Source organism: Ranitomeya imitator, chromosome 8 (assembly GCF_032444005.1).
Source record: "Ranitomeya imitator isolate aRanImi1 chromosome 8, aRanImi1.pri, whole genome shotgun sequence".
Lineage (NCBI taxonomy): Eukaryota > Metazoa > Chordata > Amphibia > Anura > Dendrobatidae > Ranitomeya > Ranitomeya imitator.
In genome coordinates, this window is record NC_091289.1 from 4,255,188 (window position 1) to 4,278,828 (window position 23,641).

General features: G+C 53.7%; 1 protein-coding gene across 1 annotated transcript in view; it reads right to left on the bottom strand.

Annotated features, from left to right (window-relative positions):
- Window positions 1-23,263, bottom strand: part of DOCK3 (dedicator of cytokinesis 3) — a 179,806-nt gene extending 156,543 nt beyond the window's left edge. Inside the window, exon 1 of the mRNA XM_069736068.1 lies at window positions 22,989-23,263. Coding sequence (XP_069592169.1) covers window positions 22,989-23,025 — 37 coding nt within the window. The 5' untranslated portion in view covers window positions 23,026-23,263. The remainder of the gene's footprint in view (window positions 1-22,988) is intronic.
- Between the last annotated feature and the right edge of the window lie 378 nt (window positions 23,264-23,641).

Sequence of the window (23,641 nt, forward strand, 5' to 3'; positions counted from 1 at the left end):
AAAACCCACGGAAGCACAGGGAGAACATACAGACTGCTTTCAGATGACGTCCTTGGCGGGATTCAACCCATGACCCCAGCGCTACAAAGCAACAGTGTTAACCACTGAACCACCTCTGCCCTATATATTATACAGCGTTGACCACTGGGCCACTGTGCTGCCCTATATATAGCACAGTACTAACCACTGAGCCACCTCTGCCCTATATATAGCACAGCGCTCACCACTAAGCCACCAGGCAGCCCAATATATTGTACAGTGCTAACCACTGAGCCACCATAATGACTTCTGTAGATGGGCCTTTCTAGCGCTCAACTTCTAGGTATTAGTTTCTCTAGTGCACGGTTTCTAGATATGACCCATCTCCCGAGCTCTGCATTTTATTTTTTAAGTATTATCTTTCAAAACTCTCTTTTCAAGATAAAACCTGTCTCCATAGCTTTCATTTTCCAGATATGACCCATTTGTCTCACTCTACATCTCGCAAGTTTTTTTTCTCCGAAGTCAACATCTATGATTCTTCTCAAGTCATCTCTCTCGTGTCTATCCATCTCTAGATATGAGCTGTCTCTCTACTACTACACATGTAACTCTAGATACGACCCAGTTTCTCCATTTCTCCATATGCGCCGCCTCTATACTTCTACATACAGTCTCTCCACGTCTAGATTTGAGCTTCCATTATGATGGAATATAGGCTGAACTGGATGGACAAATGTCTTTTTTCGGCCTTACTAACTATGTTACTATGTTACTATGTATGAGCTGTCTCCTTTCCATTTCTAGATGAGACCCTCTTCTCTCCTTTTCTGGATACAAGCCATGTCTCTCTCCATGTTCCAGATACGAGCCGCCTCTCCTTTTCCAGACGCGAGCCGCCTCTCCTTTCCTAGATACGAGCCGCCTCTCCTTTCCCAGATACGAGCCGCCTCTCCTTTCCCAGATACGAGCCGCCTCTCCTTTCCCAGATACGAGCCGCCTCTCCTTTCCCAGATACGAGCCGCCTCTCCTTTCCCAGATACGACCCGCCTCACCTTTCCCAGATACGACCCGCCTCTCCTTTCCCAGATACGAGCCGCCTCTCCTTTTCCAGATACGAGCCGCCTCTCCTTTTCCACACGCGAGCCGCCTCTCCTTTTCCAGACGCGAGCCGCCTCTCCTTTTCCAGACGCGAGCCGCCTCTCCTTTCCCAGACGCGAGCCGCCTCTCCTTTTCCAGACGCGAGCCGCCTCTCCTTTTCCACACGCGAGCCGCCTCTCCTTTTCCACACGCGAGCCGCCTCTCCTTTTCCAGACGCGAGCCGCCTCTCCTTTTCCAGATGCGAGCCGCCTCTCCTTTCCCAGACGCGAGCCGCCTCTCCTTTTCCAGACGCGAGCCGCCTCTCCTTTTCCAGACGCGAGCCGCCTCTCCTTTTCCAGACGCGAGCCGCCTCTCCTTTTCCAGACGCGAGCCGCCTCTCCTTTTCCAGATGCGAGCCGCCTCTCCTTTTCCAGACGCGAGCCGCCTCTCCTTTTCCAGACACGAGCCGCCTCTCCTTTTCCAGATACGAGCCGCCTCTCCTTTTCCAGATACGAGCCGCCTCTCCTTTTCCAGATACGAGCCGCCTCTCCTTTCCCAGATACGAGCCGCCTCTCCTTTCCCAGATACGAGCCGCCTCTCCTTTCCCAGATACGACCCGCCTCTCCTTTCCCAGATACGACCCGCCTCTCCTTTTCCAGATACGAGCCGCCTCTCCTTTTCCAGACGCGAGCCGCCTCTCCTTTTCCAGACGCGAGCCGCCTCTCCTTTTCCAGATACGAGCCGCCTCTCCTTTTCCAGATACATGATATGTTCATGGGAACGATTTTTGGGTGTTTCATCACAAACCCTTCATTAATCCGTCTGTGTTGGATGAATGGCGCCTGATTAATCTGCATCTTCTCATCTTTCAGCAATAACTTAGTGATCAGCTCATAATTACTATGCATTTATGTTAATTACGGAGATGCAAGAGCACCCGGCACTGTCAGCGCCGGTCACGCACTGGTTAAGAGGCTGCACATAATGGCGCAGATATAAATAGTGCACGTTTCCAAGACAAACTCATTACTCCCGCACACGGTCCCGATCTGACGACTGACTGTGGAAGATCAGTAATGACCCCCGCGGCCCCTGGACCTGCAGTGGTGCTGTGGAGGATCAGTAATGGCCCCGCCCCCCCGGACCTGGAGCGGTGCTGTGGAGGATCAGTAATGGCCCCGCCCCCCCGGACCTGGAGCGGTGCTGTGGAGGATCAGTAATGACCCCGCGCCCCCCAGACCTGCAGCGGTGCTGTGGAGGATCAGTAATGACCCCGCGCCCCCCAGACCTGCAGCGGTGCTGTGGAGGATCAGTAATGACCCCGCGCCCCCCAGACCTGCAGCGGTGCTGTGGAGGATCAGTAATGACCCCGCGGCCACCGGACCTGCAGCGGTGCTGTGGAGGATCAGTAATGACCCCGCGCCCCCCAGACCTGCAGCGGTGCTGTGGAGGATCAGTAATGACCCCGCGGCCCCCGGACCTGCAGCCGTGCTGTGGAGGATCAGTAATGACCCCGCGGCCCACGGACCTGCAGCGGTGCTGTGGAGGATCAGTAATGACCCCGCGCCCCCCAGACCTGCAGCGGTGCTGTGGAGGATCAGTAATGACCCCGCGCCCCCCGGACCTGCAGCGGTGCTGTGGAGGATCAGTAATGACCCCGCGCCCCCCAGACCTGCAGCGGTGCTGTGGAGGATCAGTAATGACCCCGCGCCCCCCAGACCTGCAGCGGTGCTGTGGAGGATCAGTAATGACCCCGCGGCCACCGGACCTGCAGCGGTGCTGTGGAGGATCAGTAATGACCCCGCGCCCCCCAGACCTGCAGCGGTGCTGTGGAGGATCAGTAATGACCCCGCGCCCCCCGGACCTGCAGCGGTGCTGTGGAGGATCAGTAATGACCCCCGCGCCCCCCGGACCTGCAGCGGTCCTGTGGAGGATCAGTAATGACCCCGCGCCCCCCAGACCGGCGGTCTGGACCTCCGGTGGTTCTCTGGAGGATCAGTAATGACGGGGAAATGTGCGATAATGTGATTGTGACAGATGAACAGTTACTATTTCTTTTCCACTTTTTGCTTATCAGCTTCTCACAAGCAGAACATCAGTAAAATCAATTCCTGCTGTAATGGAGCGCGCCATTACCGAGCGCCACAAATAACCAGTGATGGCTCAGGATCGCTCCCCGGAGGAGGAGTAACGAGGACACCGGATATCAGGCCACGGGCTGAGCCGGTCCCAGGGGCGCCACAATGGAGACAAGAGTGAAGGATGAGCAAAAAGTCACAGGAGCCCGGAGGAGTTTGACAACCGCAGGAGGAAATACCAAGTGTCTGATATCAGAGATATGGACGGAGACACGGAGGAAGACACAGGCGGGGCGACACGGAGGAAGACAGGTGGAGAGATACGGGCAGAGACACAGGCGGAGAGATACGGGGGGAGACAGGCGGAGAGATACGAGGGGGAGACACAGGCGGAGAGATACAGGGGGGAGACAGGCGAAGAGATACAGGGGGAGACAGGCGGAGAGACGTGGAGAGACACAGGCGGAGAGACACAGGCGGAGAGACACAGGCGGAGAGACACGAGGGGGAGAGAGGCGGAGAGATACGAGGGGGAGACACAGGCGGAGACATACGAGGGGGAGACACAGGCGGAGAGATACGAGGGGGAGACACAGGCGGAGAGATACGGGGGGGGAGACACAGGCGGAGAGATACGGGGGGGAGACACAGGCGGAGAGATACGGGGGGGAGACACAGGCGGAGAGATACGGGGGGGAGACACAGGCGGAGAGATACGGGGGGGAGACACAGGCGGAGAGATACGGGGGGGAGACACAGGCGGTGAGATACGGGGGGAGACACAGGCGGAGAGATACGGGGGGAGACACAGGCGGAGAGATACGGGGGGAGACACAGGCGGAGAGATACGGGGGGAGACACAGGCGGAGAGATACGGGGGGAGACACAGGCGGAGAGATACGGGGGGAGACACAGGCGGAGAGATACGGGGGGGAGACACAGGCGGAGAGATACGGGGGGAGACACAGGCGGAGAGATACGGGGGGAGACACAGGCGGAGAGATACGGGGGGAGACACAGGCGGAGAGATACGGGGGGAGACACAGGCGGAGAGATACGGGGGGAGACACAGGCGGAGAGATACGGGGGAGACACAGGCGGAGAGATACGGGGGGAGACACAGGCGGAGAGATACGGGGGGAGACACAGGCGGAGAGATACGGGGGGAGACACAGGCGGAGAGATACGGGGGGAGACACAGGCGGAGAGATACGGGGGGAGACACAGGCGGAGAGATACGGGGGGAGACACAGGCGGAGAGATACGGGGGGAGGCGGAGAGATACGGGGGGAGACACAGGCGGAGAGATACGGGGGGGGGACACAGGCGGAGAGATACGGGGGGAGACAGGCGGAGAGATATGGGCAGAGACAGGCAGAGAGACAGGGGGGAGACAGGCACAAGTGGAGACATATGGGGAGACAGGCGGAGAGACAGGGGGAGACAGACACAAGTGGAGACATATGGGGGAGACAGTTAAGTAAATAAGGCAGCACACTGCAGCGCTAAAACATGTAAACTTGAAAACACGAAATTTGAACTGCATTACTGCACTAGAAATATGAAAAATGAGAGCTTTTAGCGCATAAAAATGGCCAATTTTATGTGTACCTCGTAGCCACTTTACGGCATCTCTCTTATACCAGGTCCTACGCTTGCCTTACCTCGCTGAGAATAAACGTCTCCATCTGAATGGGTACATGTGAAACCTCTTCTTAGACTAAAATTCTCTCTCTCTGTGGAGGGGTATTGGACCTGCTGTAATTAAAGCCTAGCTTCAGGTGTTTTAATTACAGCAGGTCCAATACCCCTCCACAGAGAGGTAAGGCAAGCGTAGGACCTGGTATAAGAGAGATGCCGTAAAGGGGCTACCAGGTACACATAAAATTGGCCATTTTTATGCGCTAAAAGCTCTCATTTTTCATATTTCTAGTGCAGTAATGCAGTTCAAATTTCGTGTTTTCAAGTTTGTATGTTCTAGCGCTGCAGTGTGCTGCCTTATTTACTTAACTATATACGAGTTGGCGACTCTAGGTTCAGCACCTGTTCACAGTTAGTCTATGTTTGGATGTGCCGGTCAGGTTTTTGAAATATGGGGGAGACAGGCGGAGAGACACGGGGGGAGACAGGCGGAGAGACACAAAGATTCAGAGATACATGTAATATATAAAGATACATATATACATGTCAGGGCCGATGTGCTGCAGTCAGTACACATGGAGCTGCACTGCTCTTTGGCTCCGGGAAGATGTAGGAGCTGCTCAGGGGCCCCAGGGACCAATGAATGTGACCCGATACTTCCTGCCATGCGGAGTAAATGGAGCAGAGCTCTAATATTAGCTTTCCTTATACAAGAGGAAAATGACCTCCATCAGCGGCCGACATTGTGGTGACACGTGCCCCCGGTATGGTGAGCATACCCCCCAGGGTCACGATCCGTCCTCACCTGCACATTGACCAGGCTGCTCTTTTCCTCACAATAAGGGTCCATTTCCACGATGCGATTATTGCTCCCGAGAGCGCGTGATTTCTGGTAATGGAGTCTAAACCGCCTGCTGATTACCCAACCAATGAGCAAAACACTCGCTCACCAGGTGATGAAAGATCGTCGTCCTCGGCAGCACATTACCTGGTGTAAACAGTTTGTGCTGCCGATAACAATGGCAGCCTATGTGCACAGAACGATCTGTTCCTGATGGCTCCGTGTGCCTCTGTATCGAGGTCGCTGGGTGTAAATGGGGTAATAAACACCCGGCGACATGTAGGATATTGGCCGCCATTTAACGCTGCACATCACAGTGTGAATGGACCTTATATTCCAGCACGTCGAGGCGCTGTGTTACACAAGGCATAATGGATATACAGTGGGGCAAAAAAGTATTTAGTCAGTCAGCAATAGTGCAAGTTCCACCACTTAAAAAGATGAGAGGCGTCTGTAATTTACATCATAGGTAGACCTCAACTATGAGAGACAAACTGAGAAAAAAAAATCCAGAAAATCACATTGTCTGTTTTTTTAACAATTTATTTGCATATTATGGTGGAAAATAAGTATTTGGTCAGAAACAAAATTTCATCTCAAAACTTTGTAATATATCCTTTGTTGGCAATGACAGAGGTCAAACGTTTTCTGTAAGTCTTCACAAGGTTGCCACACACTGTTGTTGGTATGTTGGCCCATTCCTCCATGCAGATCTCCTCTAGAGCAGTGATGTTTTTGGCTTTTCGCTTGGCAACACGGACTTTCAACTCTCTCCAAAGGTTTTCTATAGGGTTGAGATCTGGAGACTGGCAAGGCCACTCCAGGACCTTGAAATGCTTCTTACGAAGCCACTCCTTTGTTGCCCTGGCGGTGTGCTTTGGATCATTGTCATGTTGAAAGACCCAGCCACGTTTCATCTTCAATGCCCTTGCTGATGGAAGGAGGTTTGCACTCAAAATCTCACGATACATGGCCCCATTCATTCTTTCATGTACCCGGATCAGTCGTCCTGGCCCCTTTGCAGAGAAACAGCCCCAAAGCATGATGTTTCCACCACCATGCTTTACAGTAGGTATGGTGTTTGATGGATGCAACTCAGTATTCTTTTTCCTCCAAACACGACAAGTTGTGTTTCTACCAAACAGTTCCAGTTTGGTTTCATCAGACCATAGGACATTCTCCCAAAACTCCTCTGGATCATCCAAATGCTCTCTAGCAAACGTCAGACGGGCCCGGACATGTACTGGCTTAAGCAGTGGGACACGTCTGGCACTGCAGGATCTGAGTCCATGGTGGCATAGTGTGTTACTTATGGTAGGCCTTGTTACATTGGTCCCAGCTCTCTGCAGTTCATTCACTAGGTCCCCCCGCGTGGTTCTGGGATTTTTGCTCACCGTTCTTGTGATCATTCTGACCCCACGGGGTGGGATTTTGCGTGGAGCCCCAGATCGAGGGAGATTATCAGTGGTCTTGTATGTCTTCCATTTTCTAATTATTGCTCCCACTGTTGATTTCTTCGCTCCAAGCTGGTTGGCTATTGCAGATTCAGTCTTCCCAGCCTGGTGCAGGGCTACAATTTTGTTTCTGGTGTCCTTTGACAGCTCTTTGGTCTTCACCATAGTGGAGTTTGGAGTCAGACTGTTTGAGGGTGTGCACAGGTGTCTTTTTATACTGATAACAAGTTTAAACAGGTGCCATTACTACAGGTAATGAGTGGAGGAAAGAGGAGACTCTTAAAGAAGAAGTTACAGGTCTGTGAGAGCCAGAAATCTTGATTGTTTGTTTCTGACCAAATACTTATTTTCCACCATAATATGCAAATAAATTGTTAAAAAAACAGACAATGTGATTTTCTGGATTTGTTTTTCTCAGTTTGTCTCCCATAGTTGAGGTCTTCCCATGATGTAAATTACAGACGCCTCTCATCTTTTTAAGTGGTGGAACTTGCACTATTGCTGACTGACTAAATACTTTTTTGCCCCACTGTATATGTTATTGTATACGGGATGCTCTGCAGGAACGGTGACCCCTCCGTCCTCCTCCAGGACAGACATGACGGGTGAGAAGTCCTCGGGGGATCACTGTGTGCAGGCCCGGCTCTGCAGCGCAGCAGCGCCCACCCTGCGCCTCTGATCTCCGGCTCATCCTATATGTTAAGCTAATTTCCTGCTCTGAATGATTTACGCTCATCTAGTTGAGTGGAGCCAATTAAATGGATCCCTCGTTACCAGTCTATTACTGCAATACAATTATACTACAACCCCCAACAAGACCCAACCATAAAACTATTCTCTTATAGTCAACACTTAGAACACTACAACCCCCAACAAGACCCGACCACTGGACATTAAGCAGGAATCCTCCGGAGGAACGTCCGATTTGCTTTGAGAACTTTTTGCCTCCTTAATGAGGTGCCGCGTCCGAACAACTGCTCCAATCCTCCGCACCCAGCGCTCATATACGGAGGGGGTGAATGGATGAGAATGAAGCATCCACTATGAAGGCCGCCATCTCCTGTCCTCGGGGGCGGCTCCTCCGAAGAGATGGGACGAGGGGCCAGGACGGCGGCTCCGAACACACAGCTGTGTCTGCACCGGACCCCAAAATGGTCAAAGTAACCTCGACCCCAAACTAACACGCCACAGTCGACTATCGACCCCCCAAAAGTCAGCTAAGGACCCCCTAGTTAAATAAGGAACCCCCCAGTCAATTACAGACACCCCCACAGTCAACTACGGATCCCCTCCCCCCAGTCAACTAAGGACCCCCCCAGTCAATTACGGACATCCCCCAGTCAACTACAGACACCCCCACAGTCAACTATGGACCACCCCCCCAGTCAACTAAGGACCCCCCCAGTCAATTATGGGCTCCCCCCTCCACAGTCAACTACAGACACCCCCACAGTCGATTACGGACTCACCCCCCCCCCCCAGTCCACTACGGACACCCCCACAGCACAGTCGATTACGGACTCACCCCCCCCCCCCCCACAGTCCACTACGGACACCCCCACAGTCGCTTACGGACTCACCCCCCCCCCCCCCCCCACAGTCCACTACAGACACCCCCACAGTCGATTACGGACTCGCCCCCCCCTCCCCCCCCACAGTCCACTACAGACACCCCCCCCCCCCCACAGTCCACTATGGACTCCCCCCCTCCCTCCCACACACGGTCCACTACAGACACCCCCACAGTCGATTACGGACTCACCCCCCCCCCCCCACAGTCCACCACGGACACACAGTCCACCACGGACTCGCCCCCCCCCCCCACAGTCCACTACAGACACCCCCACAGTCGATTACGGACTCCCCCCCCCCCCCCCCAGTCCACTATGGACTCCCCCCCCTCCCTCCCACACACGGTCCACTACAGACACCCCCACAGTCGATTACGGACTCACCCCCCCCCCCCACAGTCCACCACGGACTCCCCCCCCACAGTCCACCACGGACTCCCCCCCACAGTCCACTATGGACTCCCCCCCTCCCCCTCACGGTCCACTACAGACACCCCCACAGTCGATTACGGACTCACCCCCCGCCCCTCCCCCCCACAGTCCACTATGGACATTCTCGACCTATCAGAGGAGCAGAGAGGAATCATGTGACATGAAAACTTTCAATGTCTTAGGTGGCCCCGCCACATCCCATAGCAGCCAATCACAGCACAGCTTTTATTGTGAACTCTGCGCTGGTAAAATGAAAGCTGTGCTGTGATTGGCTGCTGTGGGACTCAGGCTCATAAGTCTTCTACGAGTTTCTAGTGATTTTGGTCATGTGACTGCACCAATAATAAGGAAACATCATCTCCCCGGTGACTAAAGACATCTCAGGCCATAACGGGCCAGTAAATCGGGGAAATGTGCACAATCTGCCTCCTGCGGGCACAGCCGCCACTAATACAGGAACACACCATGTGCTGCATTATAGCCTGGGCTGGGAGGCCGGAGCTGCGCTCTCCACCAGCCGCCGCCGCTCCATCAGACAACTACGGGGGGCCACAGGCAGGAGGGACGACACGAGGGGCCATGAGGGACAACAGAGAGGAGGGATGAAGGGTGACGAGGGGCCACGGCTACTAGGGACGACACGAGGGACCACGGCTACAAAAGACGACACGAGGGGCCACGGCTACAAGGGACGACACGAGGGGCCACGGCTACAAGGGACGACACGAGGGGCCACGGCTACAAGGGACGACACGAGGGGCCACGGCTACAAGGGACGACACGAGGGGCCACGGCTACAAGGGACGACACGAGGGGCCACGGCTACAAAAGACGACACGAGGGGCCACGGCTACAAGGGACGACACGAGGGGCCACGGCTACAAGGGACGACACGAGGGGCCACGGCTACAAGGGACGACACGAGGGGCCACGGCTACAAGGGACGACACGAGGGGCCACGGCTACAAGGGACGACACGAGGGGCCACGGCTACAAGGGACGACACGAGGGGCCACGGCTACAAGGGACGACACGAGGGGCCACGGCTATAAGATTACATGAGGGGCCACGGCTATAAGGGACGACATGAGGGGACATGAGGGATGACAGCTAAAAGGGATGAAGGGTGACACAAGGGGCTACAGCTACAAGAGACGACATAAGGGGCGACGGTTATAAGGGACGACATGAGGGGCCACAACTAAGATGACGTTAGGGGCCACGAGGGACGACAGCTATGAAGGATGAAGGGTGACAAGGAGCTACAAGGGACCACGACTATAAGAGATTACATGAGGGGCCACGAGGGACGACAGCTATGAAGGATGAAGGGTGACACAAGGGGCTACAAGGGACGACGGCTATGAGGGACCACTGGTACCAGGGGTGACACGAGAGGCCACATGTAAGACAGGATACAACAAGGCGTGACTGCTACAACACAAGGGGAAACACTTACAAGAATGGCAGCAATAAGAGGCGACAGCTACAACAGTGACAGCTGCAAATGAGGTGGAAACAGCAAGAACGACAGGTACAAGAGGCGGCAGCTGCATGAAGTGACAGCTACAAGAGGCGACAGCCACGACTGACAGCACGACTGTGCACCAGGCAGCATCCACAGCTGCAGGCAATGTATTCTGCTCTCCTGGAGGACTGGGGACCACCCTATAGAAATCTATGGGAGCAGCTCTGACACCAGTCTCCCTCCCCACGTCTGAGCAGGCCTACAAGAAGAGACAGCCCCAAGGACAGACCGCCATGAGAAGAGACCGCCACGAGAAGAGACCATCACAAGAAGAGACCGCCACAAGGACAGACCGCCCCAAGGACGGACCGCCAGCTAAAGGAGAAACAGACACAAGAGACCGCCACAAGAAGAGACCGCCAGCTAAAGGAGAAACAGACACAAGAAGGGACTGCCAGCTAAAGGAAAGACCACAAGACACCGCCACAAGGGACAGCAGCTAAAGGAGAGACCGCCACAAGAAGAGACCGCCACAAGAGGCGGCAGCTGAAGGAGAGACCACTATAAAAGGAGCTGTCACTCTGTTCCTCTGTTATTCCTCCTACAAATTTAGTTTGTGGGCTGTTCCTATACAGTCAGCAGTGTCCAATCAATGCAGACTGTGCAGGACACGCCCATTCACCACAGTACCGGCGCCACCCAGTTGTTAATTTATTTATAAACTTGCAGGAGAGACAGAGGAACATGGAGACAGTGCTGTGACCAGAGCGGTCATTTCACGGACAATACGCCCCTTGTATGAGCAGGGGACGGCGGGTGCAGAGATATAACGGGGGGCTCCTGGCCAGTGTTCCCCTAAACTGTACAATCTGGAGTGTAAAGAGTTAAGCAGCCTAAAAATGAGGCCAAGGAGCCCGAATACAGGGGCCCCTGCACAGAGCCTGGTCTCCCATCATTCCCAGAGCGCTCCGCATGGAGGGGCTCTGCTCCGCACATGGCGCTCCGCAGATGGCAGCGGTGCCGGCAGATCGGGGGAGGGGAGCGCTCATCTGCCTCCATTTTCAGATCTAATCTCTTCAGAAGTTTCATTTTGTGTTGAAAAATTGATGGGATTAAAAGACGAGATCTCTCCGGATTATTGGAGGTCTCAGCCTCGGCCCCCCGCTGCCGAAAGTCTCACAGGTGGGCACAATGTAACCATCAGCAGCTCACAGCCGGCACCGACACATTGTGCCACCTGCTGGGATCTGTAGTGCGCCCACAGTCATGTGCACATTCCTTCACGAGCCGCCTTCAGGCCAATTTATTCAGATGAAATTGCAATGAAACAGATTAACGAGAAGACCACCGAAATCTCCAGTGACAGATGTAGGGGGTCCCCCGCCCTCTGCCAAATCACAGCCTGACATCTGGAGCCTTAATGCCCCCGAATCCCCTTCTGTGTAATCAGAAGGAAAAAGCCAAGAAGCGCGGCATCGTCCTTGGATCCCGCGGAGTGATCGGTGTCATCGCGCCAAACAAGAGGCGCCGGGGACACAGTGTCCTCCCCTAGTGGGGGGGGGGGGACCCCCCAACATCCACCCGCCACGTGATTGGTGGATTAGATGGCGGAGTTACAGGGGTCTTCCACCCTGGACAGTCCTTACTTGTTAAAAGCGTTACATGACAATAGAAAAATCGCACAGAGACCCCAACAGGGACCCCCAGCTCCACCGGCCCTCACACACAAGCATCAACTACACAGGGGACAGAGAAATGTCATAGTAGTGCGCTACCGAAATTAAAGGGAAGCACAATCTATTACTCCCTGTTATTAGCCATTACTGGGGAGGAGACTACAATCTATTACTCCCTGTTATCAGCCATTACTGGGGGAGGAGACTGCAATCTATTACTCCCTGTTATCAGCCATTACTGGGGGAGGAGACTGCAATCTATTACTCCCTGTTATCAGCCATTACTGGGGAGGAGACTACAGTCTATTACTCCCTGTTATCAGCCATTACTGGGGAGGAGACTACAATCTATTACTCCCTGTTATCAGCCATTACTGGGGGAGGAGACTGCAATCTATTACTCCCTGTTATCAGCCATTACTGGGGGAGGAGACTGCAATCTATTACTCCCTGTTATCAGCCATTACTGGGGGAGGAGACTACAATCTATTACTCCCTGTTATCAGCCATTACTGGGGAGGAGACTACAATCTATTACTCCCTGTTATCAGCCATTACTGGGGGAGGAGACTGCAATCTATTACTCCCTGTTATCAGCCATTACTGGGGGAGGAGACTGCAATCTATTACTCCCTGTTATCAGCCATTACTGGGGGAGGAGACTACAATCTATTACTCCCTGTTATCAGCCATTACTGGGGGAGGAGACTGCAATCTATTACTCCCTGTTATCAGCCATTACTGGGGGAGGAGACTGCAATCTATTACTCCCTGTTATCAGCCATTACTGGGGGAGGAGACTGCAATCTATTACTCCCTGTTATCAGCCATTACTGGGGAGGAGACTACAATCTATTACTCCCTGTTATCAGCCATTACTGGGGAGGAGACTACAGTCTATTACTCCCTGTTATCAGCCATTACTGGGGGGGAGACTACAATCTATTACTCCCTGTTATCAGCCATTACTGGGGGGAGACTACAATCTATTACTCCCTGTTATCAGCCATTACTGGGGGGAGACTACAATCTATTACTCCCTGTTATCAGCCATTACTGGGGAGGAGACTACAATCTATTACTCCCTGTTATCAGCCATTACTGGGGGAGACTACAATCTATTACTCCCTGTTATCAGCCATTACTGGGGAGGAGACTACAATCTATTACTCCCTGTTATCAGCCATTACTGGGGGGAGACTACAATCTATTACTCTCTGTTATCAGCCATTACTGGGGAGGAGACTGCAATCTATTACTCCCTGTTATCAGTCATTACTGGGGGAGGAGACTACAATCTATTACTCCCTGTTATCAGCCATTACTGGGGGAGGAGACTGCAATCTATTACTCCCTGTTATCAGCCATTACTGGGGAGGAGACTACAGTCTATTACTCCCTGTTATCAGCCATTACTGGGGAGGAGACTACAATCTATTACTCCCTGTTATCAGCCATTACTGGGGAGGAGACTACAATCTATTACTCCCTGTTATCAGCCATTACTGGGGAGGAGACTGCAATCTATTACTCCCTGTTATCAGCCATTACTGGGGAGGAGACTACAATCTATTACTCCCTGTTATCAGCCATTACTGGGGAGGAGACTGCAATCTATTACTCCCTGTTATCAGCCATTACTGGGGGAGGAGACTACAATCTATTACTCCCTGTTATCAGCCATTACTGGGGAGGAGACTACAATCTATTACTCTCTGTTATCAGCCATTACTGGGAGGAGACTGCAATCTATTACTCCCTGTTATCAGCCATTACTGGGGGAGGAGACTACAATCTATTACTCCCTGTTATCAGCCATTACTGGGGGAGGAGACTACAATCTATTACTCCCTGTTATCAGCCATTACTGGGGAGGAGACTGCAATCTATTACTCCCTGTTATCAGCCATTACTGGGGGAGGAGACTGCAATCTATTACTCCCTGTTATCAGCCATTACTGGGGGGAGACTGCAATCTATTACTCCCTGTTATCAGCCATTACTGGGAGGAGACTGCAATCTATTACTCCCTGTTATCAGCCATTACTGGGGAGGAGACTGCAATCTATTACTCCCTGTTATCAGCCATTACTGGGGGAGGACTACAATCTATTACTCCCTGTTATCAGCCATTACTGGGGGAGGAGACTACAATCTATTACTCCCTGTTATCAGCCATTACTGGGGAGGAGACTACAGTCTATTACTCCCTGTTATCAGCCATTACTGGGGGGGGAGACTACAATCTATTACTCCCTGTTATCAGCCATTACTGGGAGGAGACTGCAATCTATTACTCCCTGTTATCAGCCATTACTGGGGGAGGAGACTACAATCTATTACTCCCTGTTATCAGCCATTACTGGGGAGGAGACTGCAATCTATTACTCCCTGTTATCAGCCATTACTGGGGGAGGAGACTACAATCTATTACTCCCTGTTATCAGCCATTACTGGGAGGAGACTGCAATCTATTACTCCCTGTTATCAGCCATTACTGGGAGGAGACTACAATCTATTACTGCCTATCAAAAGAGATCAGCGGTGACATCACTGAGAATGTCTCCTATCCATCACCAGAGATCAGAGGTGACATCACTGAGAATGCCTCCTATCCATCACCAGAGATCAGAGGTGACATCACTGAGAATGTCTCCTATCCATCACCAGAGATCAGCGGTGACATCACTGAGAATGCCTCCTATCCATCACCGGAGATCAGAGGTGACATCACTGAGAATGTCGCCTATCCATCACCAGAGATCAGCGGTGACCTCACTGAGAATGCCTCCTATCCATCACCAGAGATCAGCGGTGACATCACTGAGAATGCCTCCTATCCATCACCAGAGATCAGCGGTGACATCACTGAGAATGCCTCCTATCCATCACCAGAGATCAGCGGTGACATCACTGAGAATGCCTCCTATCCATCACCAGAGATCAGCGGTGACATCACTGAGAATGCCTCCTATCCATCACCAGAGATCAGAGGTTCGGGGGATCCAGACAGACTCTTGCATCTTTCATCCAGCCACTGGCGTTTCTGGATTGCGAGTCATGGGAAAAGCTAAAGAATTGTCAGCGGATCTATGGGAAAAGGTAGTTGAACTGTATAAAACAGAAGGATACAAAAAGATATCCTGGGAATTGATAATGCCAGTCAGCAGCATTCACACTGTGATTAACAAATGGACAATCAGGGGCTCTGTCAAAACAAAACCACGATCAGGTAGACCAATAAAAATGTCGTCCACAACTGCCAGGAAAATTGTTTGGGATGCAAAGAAAAACCCACAAATAACATCAGCTGAAATACTGGACTCTCTGAAAACTAGCGGTGTGGATGTTCCAAGATGCACAACAAGGAGGCACGTGAAGAATAATGGGCTGCATGATACAGACTTTCCCAGCTTTAGATTGTACAGAGTGTATAGATCCCGGATGTCCTGTATAGAGCTGGGCTGACATCTGACTCGGAATGCCCTAGATGTAGGAATGATAGTGCTGGAATGTTTCATATGTTATGGTCGTGTCCGAGATTGACTGCTTTCTGATTGGTGGTTGTAAGCCGGATAGAAGGGGCGCACAGATGTGTAATTTCAAGAGAACCTCTGGTGTGCGTGCTGGGGTACGTGGAAGAGATCGCTGTGGATAACAAGCTGAAAATAGCAATCGCCAGACTACGATACATGGCTCGGAAGGTCATAGCAGCAATTGGATCAAAGACGAACCTCCCTCGAGGGGAGAATATCTTAAATACTAGATGGTGGCCCGATTCTAACGCATCGGGTATTCTAGAATATGCATGTCCACGTAGTATATAGCCCAGCGACGTAGTATATTGCCCAGCCCACGTAAGTATATTGCCCAGCCACGTAGTATATAGCCCAGCCACGTAGTATATTGCACAGCCCACGTAGTATATTGCACAGCCCACGTAGTATATTGCACAGCCCACGTAGTATATAGCAGAGCCACATAGTACGGTATATTGCCCAGCCACGTAGTATATTGCCCAGTGCCACGTAGTATAGAGACTTAAAAAAAATAAACATATACTCACCTCTAGCCCGTTGGAAGTCCTGCTATACTCACCATCCGCCGCCTTTCCCGCACCTCTCCACGCTCCCGGGACCACTCCATTGCAAGCGTCAGCTTCCGCTCCCAGGGCTGGTGTGAGCAGGACCTGTGATGACGTTGTGGTCACATGACCGTGACGTCACGGCAGGTCCTTGCCGCACACAAGCCCTGGGATCGGAAGCTGCCGCTTGCAATGGAGTGGTCCCGGGAGCGTGGAGAGGTGCGGGAAAGGCGGCGGATGGTGAGTATAGCAGGTTTTTTGCTTTTTTATTATTTTTAACATGCCATATTTTTATTATTGATAAATAATAATAATCTTTATTTTTATATAGCGCTAACATATTACGCAGCGCTTTACAGTTTGCACACATTATCATCGCTGTCCCCGATGGGGCTCACAATCTAAATTCCCTATCAGTATGTCTTTGGAATGTGGGAGGAAACCGGAGTGCCCGGAGGAAACCCACGCAAACACGGAGAGAACATACAAACTCTTTGCAGATGTTGTCCAAGGTGGGATTAGAACCCAGGACCCCAGTGCTGCAAGGCTGCTGTGCTAACCACTGCGCCACCGTGCTGCATAGGCAGCATCAATAGTAAATAGTTGGAGACACACAGGGTTAATAGCAGCGGTAACGGACAGCGCCGGGCAGTGAGTGCAGGGGAGGGACTAATCGGACTGTGGCAGTCACTGATTGGTCTCGGCAGCTGCCTGTCATGGCTGCCGCGACCAATCAGCAAATGAATAACCGTGACAGAAGGACAGACAGACAGAAGTGACCCTTAGACGATAATATAGTAGATGTGAAGCAGGTCATTACCCTGGAAAAGAGTGTATAAAAGAGGAAAGACGGGCCTGTTCGTAAAATTGTGGACGCCTTGGTTGGAACTAGGCTAGGGGAGGCTAAGAGAAGTTCGGCCTGAGGAGGGTTCGCCTATATATTTACGGTGTATTCGTTTACAAATAAAAGTTACTGTATATGGTTAACGTATATAATACCGCAGAATATGTTAAGAGGAAAGCATGAGCTGTCTAAAAGGGAAGGAGGGGGCGGGCTGGGTAAGGGGGGGATAAGAGTGGGGAAAATGGAAATTTATGTCTTAATGTGAAATGTTTTATTGGACTCTTATATTTAATAAAAAACATTTGGGTTAAAAAAAAAAAAATAGGCTGCATGGTCGAGTCGCCAGAAGAAAGCCATTACTGCACGAATGCCACAAAGTAGCTCACCTACAATACACAAAACAGCACAGAGACAAGCCTCAAAACTTCTGGAACAAGGTGATTTGGATTGATGAGGCCAAAATTGAACTTTTTGGCCACAGCCATAAACGTTACATTTGGGGAGAGGTCAACAAGGCCTATGATGAAAGAACACCATTCCTACTGTAAAGCACGGAGGTGGCTCGCTGATGTTTTGTGGATGTGTGAGCTACAAAGGCACTGGAAACTTGGTCAAAGTTGAAGGAAAGATGAATGCAGCACGTTATCAGCAAATACTGGAGGGAAATTTGCACTCATCAGCCCGGAATCTGTACATGGGACGTACTTGGACGTTTTAACATGAAAATGATCCAAAACACAAGGCCAAGTCGACCTGTCATTGTCTACAGCAGAACACAGTGAAGGTTCTGGAGTGGCCATCTCAGTCTCCTGACCTCAGTATCATTGAGCCACTCTGGGGAGATCTCAAGCGCGCAGTTCCTGCTAGACAGCCCAGGAGTTTACAGGAACTGGAGGCTTTATGCCATGAAGAGTGGGCAGCTTTACATCTGAGAAAATTAAGACCCTCATCCACAACGACCACAAAAGACGTCAAGCTGTCATTGACGTTAGAGGGGGCAATACACGGTATTAAGAAATGGGGTATGTGAACTATTGATCAGGGTCATTTCGATGTTTTGTGTTGTCATTATGATTTAAAAAGAGAAAACACAGAAGTTTACAATAAATGGCTTCACCCAACCACTAACTGTGAGTGGAGGAAAAGTTTTGGTGTTATCATTCATATTCTCTGAAAAAAAGGCCAAGAAAGCAAAAATTCTGCCGCGGTGTGTACACTTTTGAGAACAACTTCATATAGTGTATACAGTGGTGTATACAGTGTGTAGTGCTGTGTACCGCTCCTCCACGGTGTTCAGTGTAGTATACGGTGTATACAGTGGTGTATACAGTGTGTAATGCCGTGTACCCATCCTCCATGGGGCTCGATGTAGTATACGGTGTGTACGGTGCTGCATACAGTGTGTAGTGCCGTGTACCCCTCCTCCCGGGCTCGGTGTAGTATACTGTGTACACAGTGGTGTACACGGTCTGTAGTGCCGTGTACCCCTCCTCCCCGGGGCTCGGTGTAGTATACGGTGTGTAGTGCCATGTACCCCTCCTCCCGGGCTCGGTGTAGTATACGGTGTATACAGTGGTGTATACGGTCTGTAGTGCCGTGTACCCCTCCTCCCCGGGGCTCGGTGTAGTATACGGTGTGTACGGTGGTGTATACGGTGTGTAGTGCTGTGTACCCCTCCTCCCCGGGGCTCTGTGTAGTATACGGTGTATACAGTGGTGTATACGGTCTGTAGTGCCATGTAGTATTTATCCTCTGCTTCTATATGAAGTGAATAAAGTACCAAGTTTTTACTTTTCACTGTCTCGTTGAGCTGGATATTCTTCTTTTAGTGCCGTGTACCCCTCCTCCCTGGGGCTCGGTGTTGTATACGGTGCATACGGTGGTGTGTACGGTGTGTAGTGCCGTGTACCCCTCCTCCCCGGGGCTCGGTGTAGTGTACAGTGTGTACGGTGCTGTATACAGTGTAGTGCCATGTACCCCTCCTCCCCCGGGCTTGGTGTAGTGTACGGTGCTGTATACGGTGTGTAGTGCTGTGTACCCCTCCTCCCGGGCTCAGTGTAGTATACGGTGTGTACCCCTCCTCCCGGGCTCGGTGTAGTTTACGGTGTGTACGGTGCTGTATACGGTGTGTAGTGCCATGTACCCCTCCTCTCCGGTGCTCGGTGTAGTGTACGGTGTAATATACGGTGTGTAGTGCCGTGTACCCCTCCTTCCCGGGGCTCGGTGTAGTGTACCGTGTGTACGGTGGTGTGTACGGTGTGTAGTGCCGTGTACCCCTCCTCCCGGGCTCGGTGTAGTATACGGCGTGTACGGTGGTGTGTACGGTGTGTAGTGCCATGTACCCCTCCTCTCCGGTGCTCGGTGTAGTGTACGGTGTAATATACGGTGTGTAGTGCCGTGTACCCCTCCTCCCGGGCTCGGTGTAGTATACGGCGTGTACGGTGGTGTGTACGGTGTGTAGTGCCGTGTACCCCTCCTTCCCGGGGCTCGGTGTAGTGTACCGTGTGTACGGTGGTGTGTACGGTGTGTAGTGCCGTGTACCCCTCCTCCCGGGCTCGGTGTAGTATACGGTGTATAGTGCTGTGTACCCCTCCTCCCGGGCTCTGTGTAGTATACGGTGTGTTGTGCCATGTACCCCTCGTTCCCTGGGCTCGGTGTACTGTATACGGTGTGTAGTGCCGCGTACCCCTCCTCCCGGGCTCGGTGTAGTATACGTTGTGTACGGTGCTGTATACGGTGTGTAGTGCCGCGTACCCCTCCTCCCGGGCTCGGTGTAGTATACGTTGTATACGGTGTGTAGTGCCGTGTACCCCTCCTCCCCGGGGCTCGGTGTAGTATACGGTGTGTACGGTGGTGTGTACGGTGTGTAGTGCCGTGTACTCCTCCTCCCGGGCTCGGTGTAGTATACGGTGTGTAGTGCCATGTACCCCTCGTTCCCCGGGCTCGGTGTACTGTACGGTGGTGTGTACGGTGTGTAGTGCCGTGTACCCCTCCTCCTGGGCTCGGTGTAGTATACGTTGTGTACGGTGCTGTATACGGTGTGTAGTGCCGTGTACCCCTCCTCCCCGGGGCTAGGTGTAGTATATGGTGTGTACGGTGGTGTGTACGGTGGTGTGTACGGTGTGTAGTGCTGTGTACCCCTCCTCCCGGGCTCGGTGTAGTGTACCGTGTGTACGGTGGTGTATACGGTGTGTAGTGCCGCGTACCCCTCCTCCCGGGTTCGGTGTCGTATACGGTGTGTAGTGCCATGTACCCCTCCTCCCCGGGGCTCAGTGTAGTGTATGGTGTAATATACGGCGTGTACGGTGGTGTGTACGGTGTGTAGTGCCGTGTACCCCTCCTCCCCGGGGCACGGTGTAGTATACGGTGTGTACGGTGTGTAGTGCCGTGTACCCCTCCTCCCGGGCTCGGTGTAGTATACGGTGCTGTATACGGTGTGTAGTGCCGTGTACCCCTCCTCCCGGGCTCGGTGTAGTATACGGTGGTGTGTACGGTGGTGTGTACGGTGTGTAGTGCCGTGTACCCCTCCTCCCGGGCTCGGTGTAGTATACGGTGTGTACGGTGGTGTTTACGGTGTGTAGTGCCGTGTACCCCTCCTCCCGGGCTCAGTGTAGTATACGGTGTGTAGTGCCGTGTACCGCTCCTCCCCGGGGCTCGGTGTAGTATACGGTGTGTACGGTGTGTAGTGCCGTGTACCCCTCCTCCCCGGGGCTCGGTGTAGTATACGGTGTGTACGGTGCTGTATACGGTGTGTAGTGCCGTGTACCCCTCCTCCCCGGGGCTCGGTGTGGTGTAGTGTACCGTGTGTACGGTGGTGTGTATGGTGTGTAGTGCCGCGTACCCCTCCTCCCGGGCTCGGTGTAGTATACGGTGTGTAGTGCCGTGTACCCCTCCTCCCCGGGGCTCGGTGTAGTATACGGTGTGTACGGTGGTGTGTACGGTGTAGTATACGGTGTGTAGTGCCGCGTACCCCTCCTCCCCGGGGCTCGGTGTAGTATACGGTGTGTACGGTGGTGTGTACGGTGTGTAGTGCCGTGTACCCCTCCTCCCCGGGGCTCGGTGTAGTATACGGTGTGTACGGTGGTGTGTACGGTGTAGTATACGGTGTGTAGTGCCGCGTACCCCTCCTCCCCGGGGCTCGGTGTAGTGTACCGTGTGTACGGTGGTGTGTACGGTGTGTAGTGCCGTGTACCCCTCCTCCCCGGGGCTCGGTGTAGAATACGGTGTTGTGTACGGTGTGTAGTGCCGTGTACCCCTCCTCCCCGGGGCTCGGTGTAGTATACGGCGTGTACGGTGGTGTGTACGGTGTGTAGTGCCGGTGTGTAGTGCCGTGTACCCCTCCTCTCCGGGGCTCGGTGTAGTGTACCGTGTGTACGGTGGTGTGTACGGTGTGTAGTGCTGTGTACCCCTCCTCCTGGGCTCGGTGTAGTGTACCGTGTGTACGGTGGTGTGTACGGTGTGTAGTGCCGTGTACCCCTCCTTCCCGGGGCTCGGTGTAGTGTACCGTGTGTACGGTGGTGTGTAGTGCCGTGTACCCCTCCTTCCCGGGGCTCGGTGTAGTATACGGCGTGTACGGTGGTGTGTACGGTGTGTAGTGCCGTGTACCCCTCCTTCCCGGGGCTCGGTGTAGTATACGGTGTGTACGGTGGTGTGTAGCGCCGTGTACCCCTCCTCCCGGGCTCGGTGTAGTATACGGTGTGTACGGTGGTGTGTACGGTGTGTGGTGCCGTGTACCCCTCCTTCCCGGGGCTCGGTGTAGTATACGGTGTGTACGGTGGTGTGTAGTGCCGTGTACCCCTCCTTCCCGGGGCTCGGTGTAGTATACGGTGTGTACGGTGGTGTGTACGGTGTGTAGCGCTGTGTACCCCTCCTCCCGGGCTCGGTGTAGTATACGGTGTGTACGGTGGTGTGTACGGTGGTGTGTACGGTGTGTAGTGCCGCGTACCCCTCCTTCCCGGGGCTCGGTGTAGTATACGGTGTGTACGGTGGTGTGTACGGTGTGTAGTGCCGCGTACCCCTCCTTCCCGGGGCTCGGTGTAGTATACGGTGTGTACGGTGGTGTGTACGGTGTGTAGTGCCGCGTACCCCTCCTTCCCGGGGCTCGGTGTAGTATACGGTGGTGTGTAGTGCCGTGTACCCCTCCTTCCCGGGGCTCGGTGTAGTATACGGCGTGTACGGTGGTGTGTACGGTGTGTAGTGCCGTGTACCCCTCCTTCCCGGGGCTCGGTGTAGTATACGGTGTGTACGGTGGTGTGTAGTGCCGTGTACCCCTCCTTCCCGGGGCTCGGTGTAGTATACGGTGTGTACGGTGGTGTGTACGGTGTGTAGTGCCGCGTACCCCTCCTTCCCGGGGCTCGGTGTAATGTACGGTGGTGTGTACGGTGTGTAGTGCCGCGTACCCCTCCTTCCCGGGGCTCGGTGTAGTATACGGTGTGTACGGTGGTGTGTACGGTGTGTAGTGCCGCGTACCCCTCCTTCCCGGGGCTCGGTGTAGTATACGGTGTGTACGGTGGTGTGTACGGTGTGTAGTGCCGCGTACCCCTCCTTCCCGGGGCTCGGTGTAGTATACGGTGTGTACGGTGGTGTGTACGGTGTGTAGTGCCGCGTACCCCTCCTTCCCGGGGCTCGGTGTAGTATACGGTGTGTACGGTGTGTAGTGCCGCGTACCCCTCCTCCCGGGCTCGGTGCAGCCCTGTACACGGTGCAGTATGGCTTCCCCCGGTGCTGTCTTCTCGCCTCCCTCCTCCCGGTGCCGTATTCCTGTCACGTCCGCTCGTCTCTTCCCTCCTCAGCCCGCGGTGCCCGGGTGTCGCCGGTGCGGCCCCGGGGCTGTCACTCACCCACTCCGTACTTCTCCTCTTCCGTTGGGCTCCACATAGTCGCGGCCGGGACCGCAGATGAGATCACAGCGCCCGGAGCGGGGAGGCAGTGGGGTCACCCGGGCAGGAGGGCGGCGGGGGGCGCCGGGAGAGCCGCATGTCCGCCGCTGTGTGCTCCGATACTGGGGATGATGCACCGACAGCGGCGGGAGGAGGAGAGGAGGAGCGGGAGGACGGGGCCTGAGAGGCGGAGAGAGGAGGCGCCGCCGCCGCCGGGACAGGTGTCTGCGGAGAGCGAGCAAACAGCACAGCGACAGGGCACAGAGACGGGGGGCAGAGGCACAGAGACGGGGGGGCAGAGACAGGGGGCACAGAGACGGGGGCAGAGACACAGGGCACAGAGACGGGGGGCAAAGGCACAGAGACACAGGGCACAGAGACGAGGGGCACAGCTACAGAGACGGGGCACAGAGACGGGGGGCAGAGACAGGGGGCACAGAAACGGGGGGCAGAGGCACAGGGCACAGCTACAGAGGCACAGAGACAGGAGGCATAGAGACGGGGGGCAGAGGCACAGCTACAGAGGCACAGCGACGGGGGGCACAGAGACAGGGGCATAGCTACAGAGGCGGGGGGCAGAGTCATAGAGAGAGGGGGCACAGAGACAGGGGGCA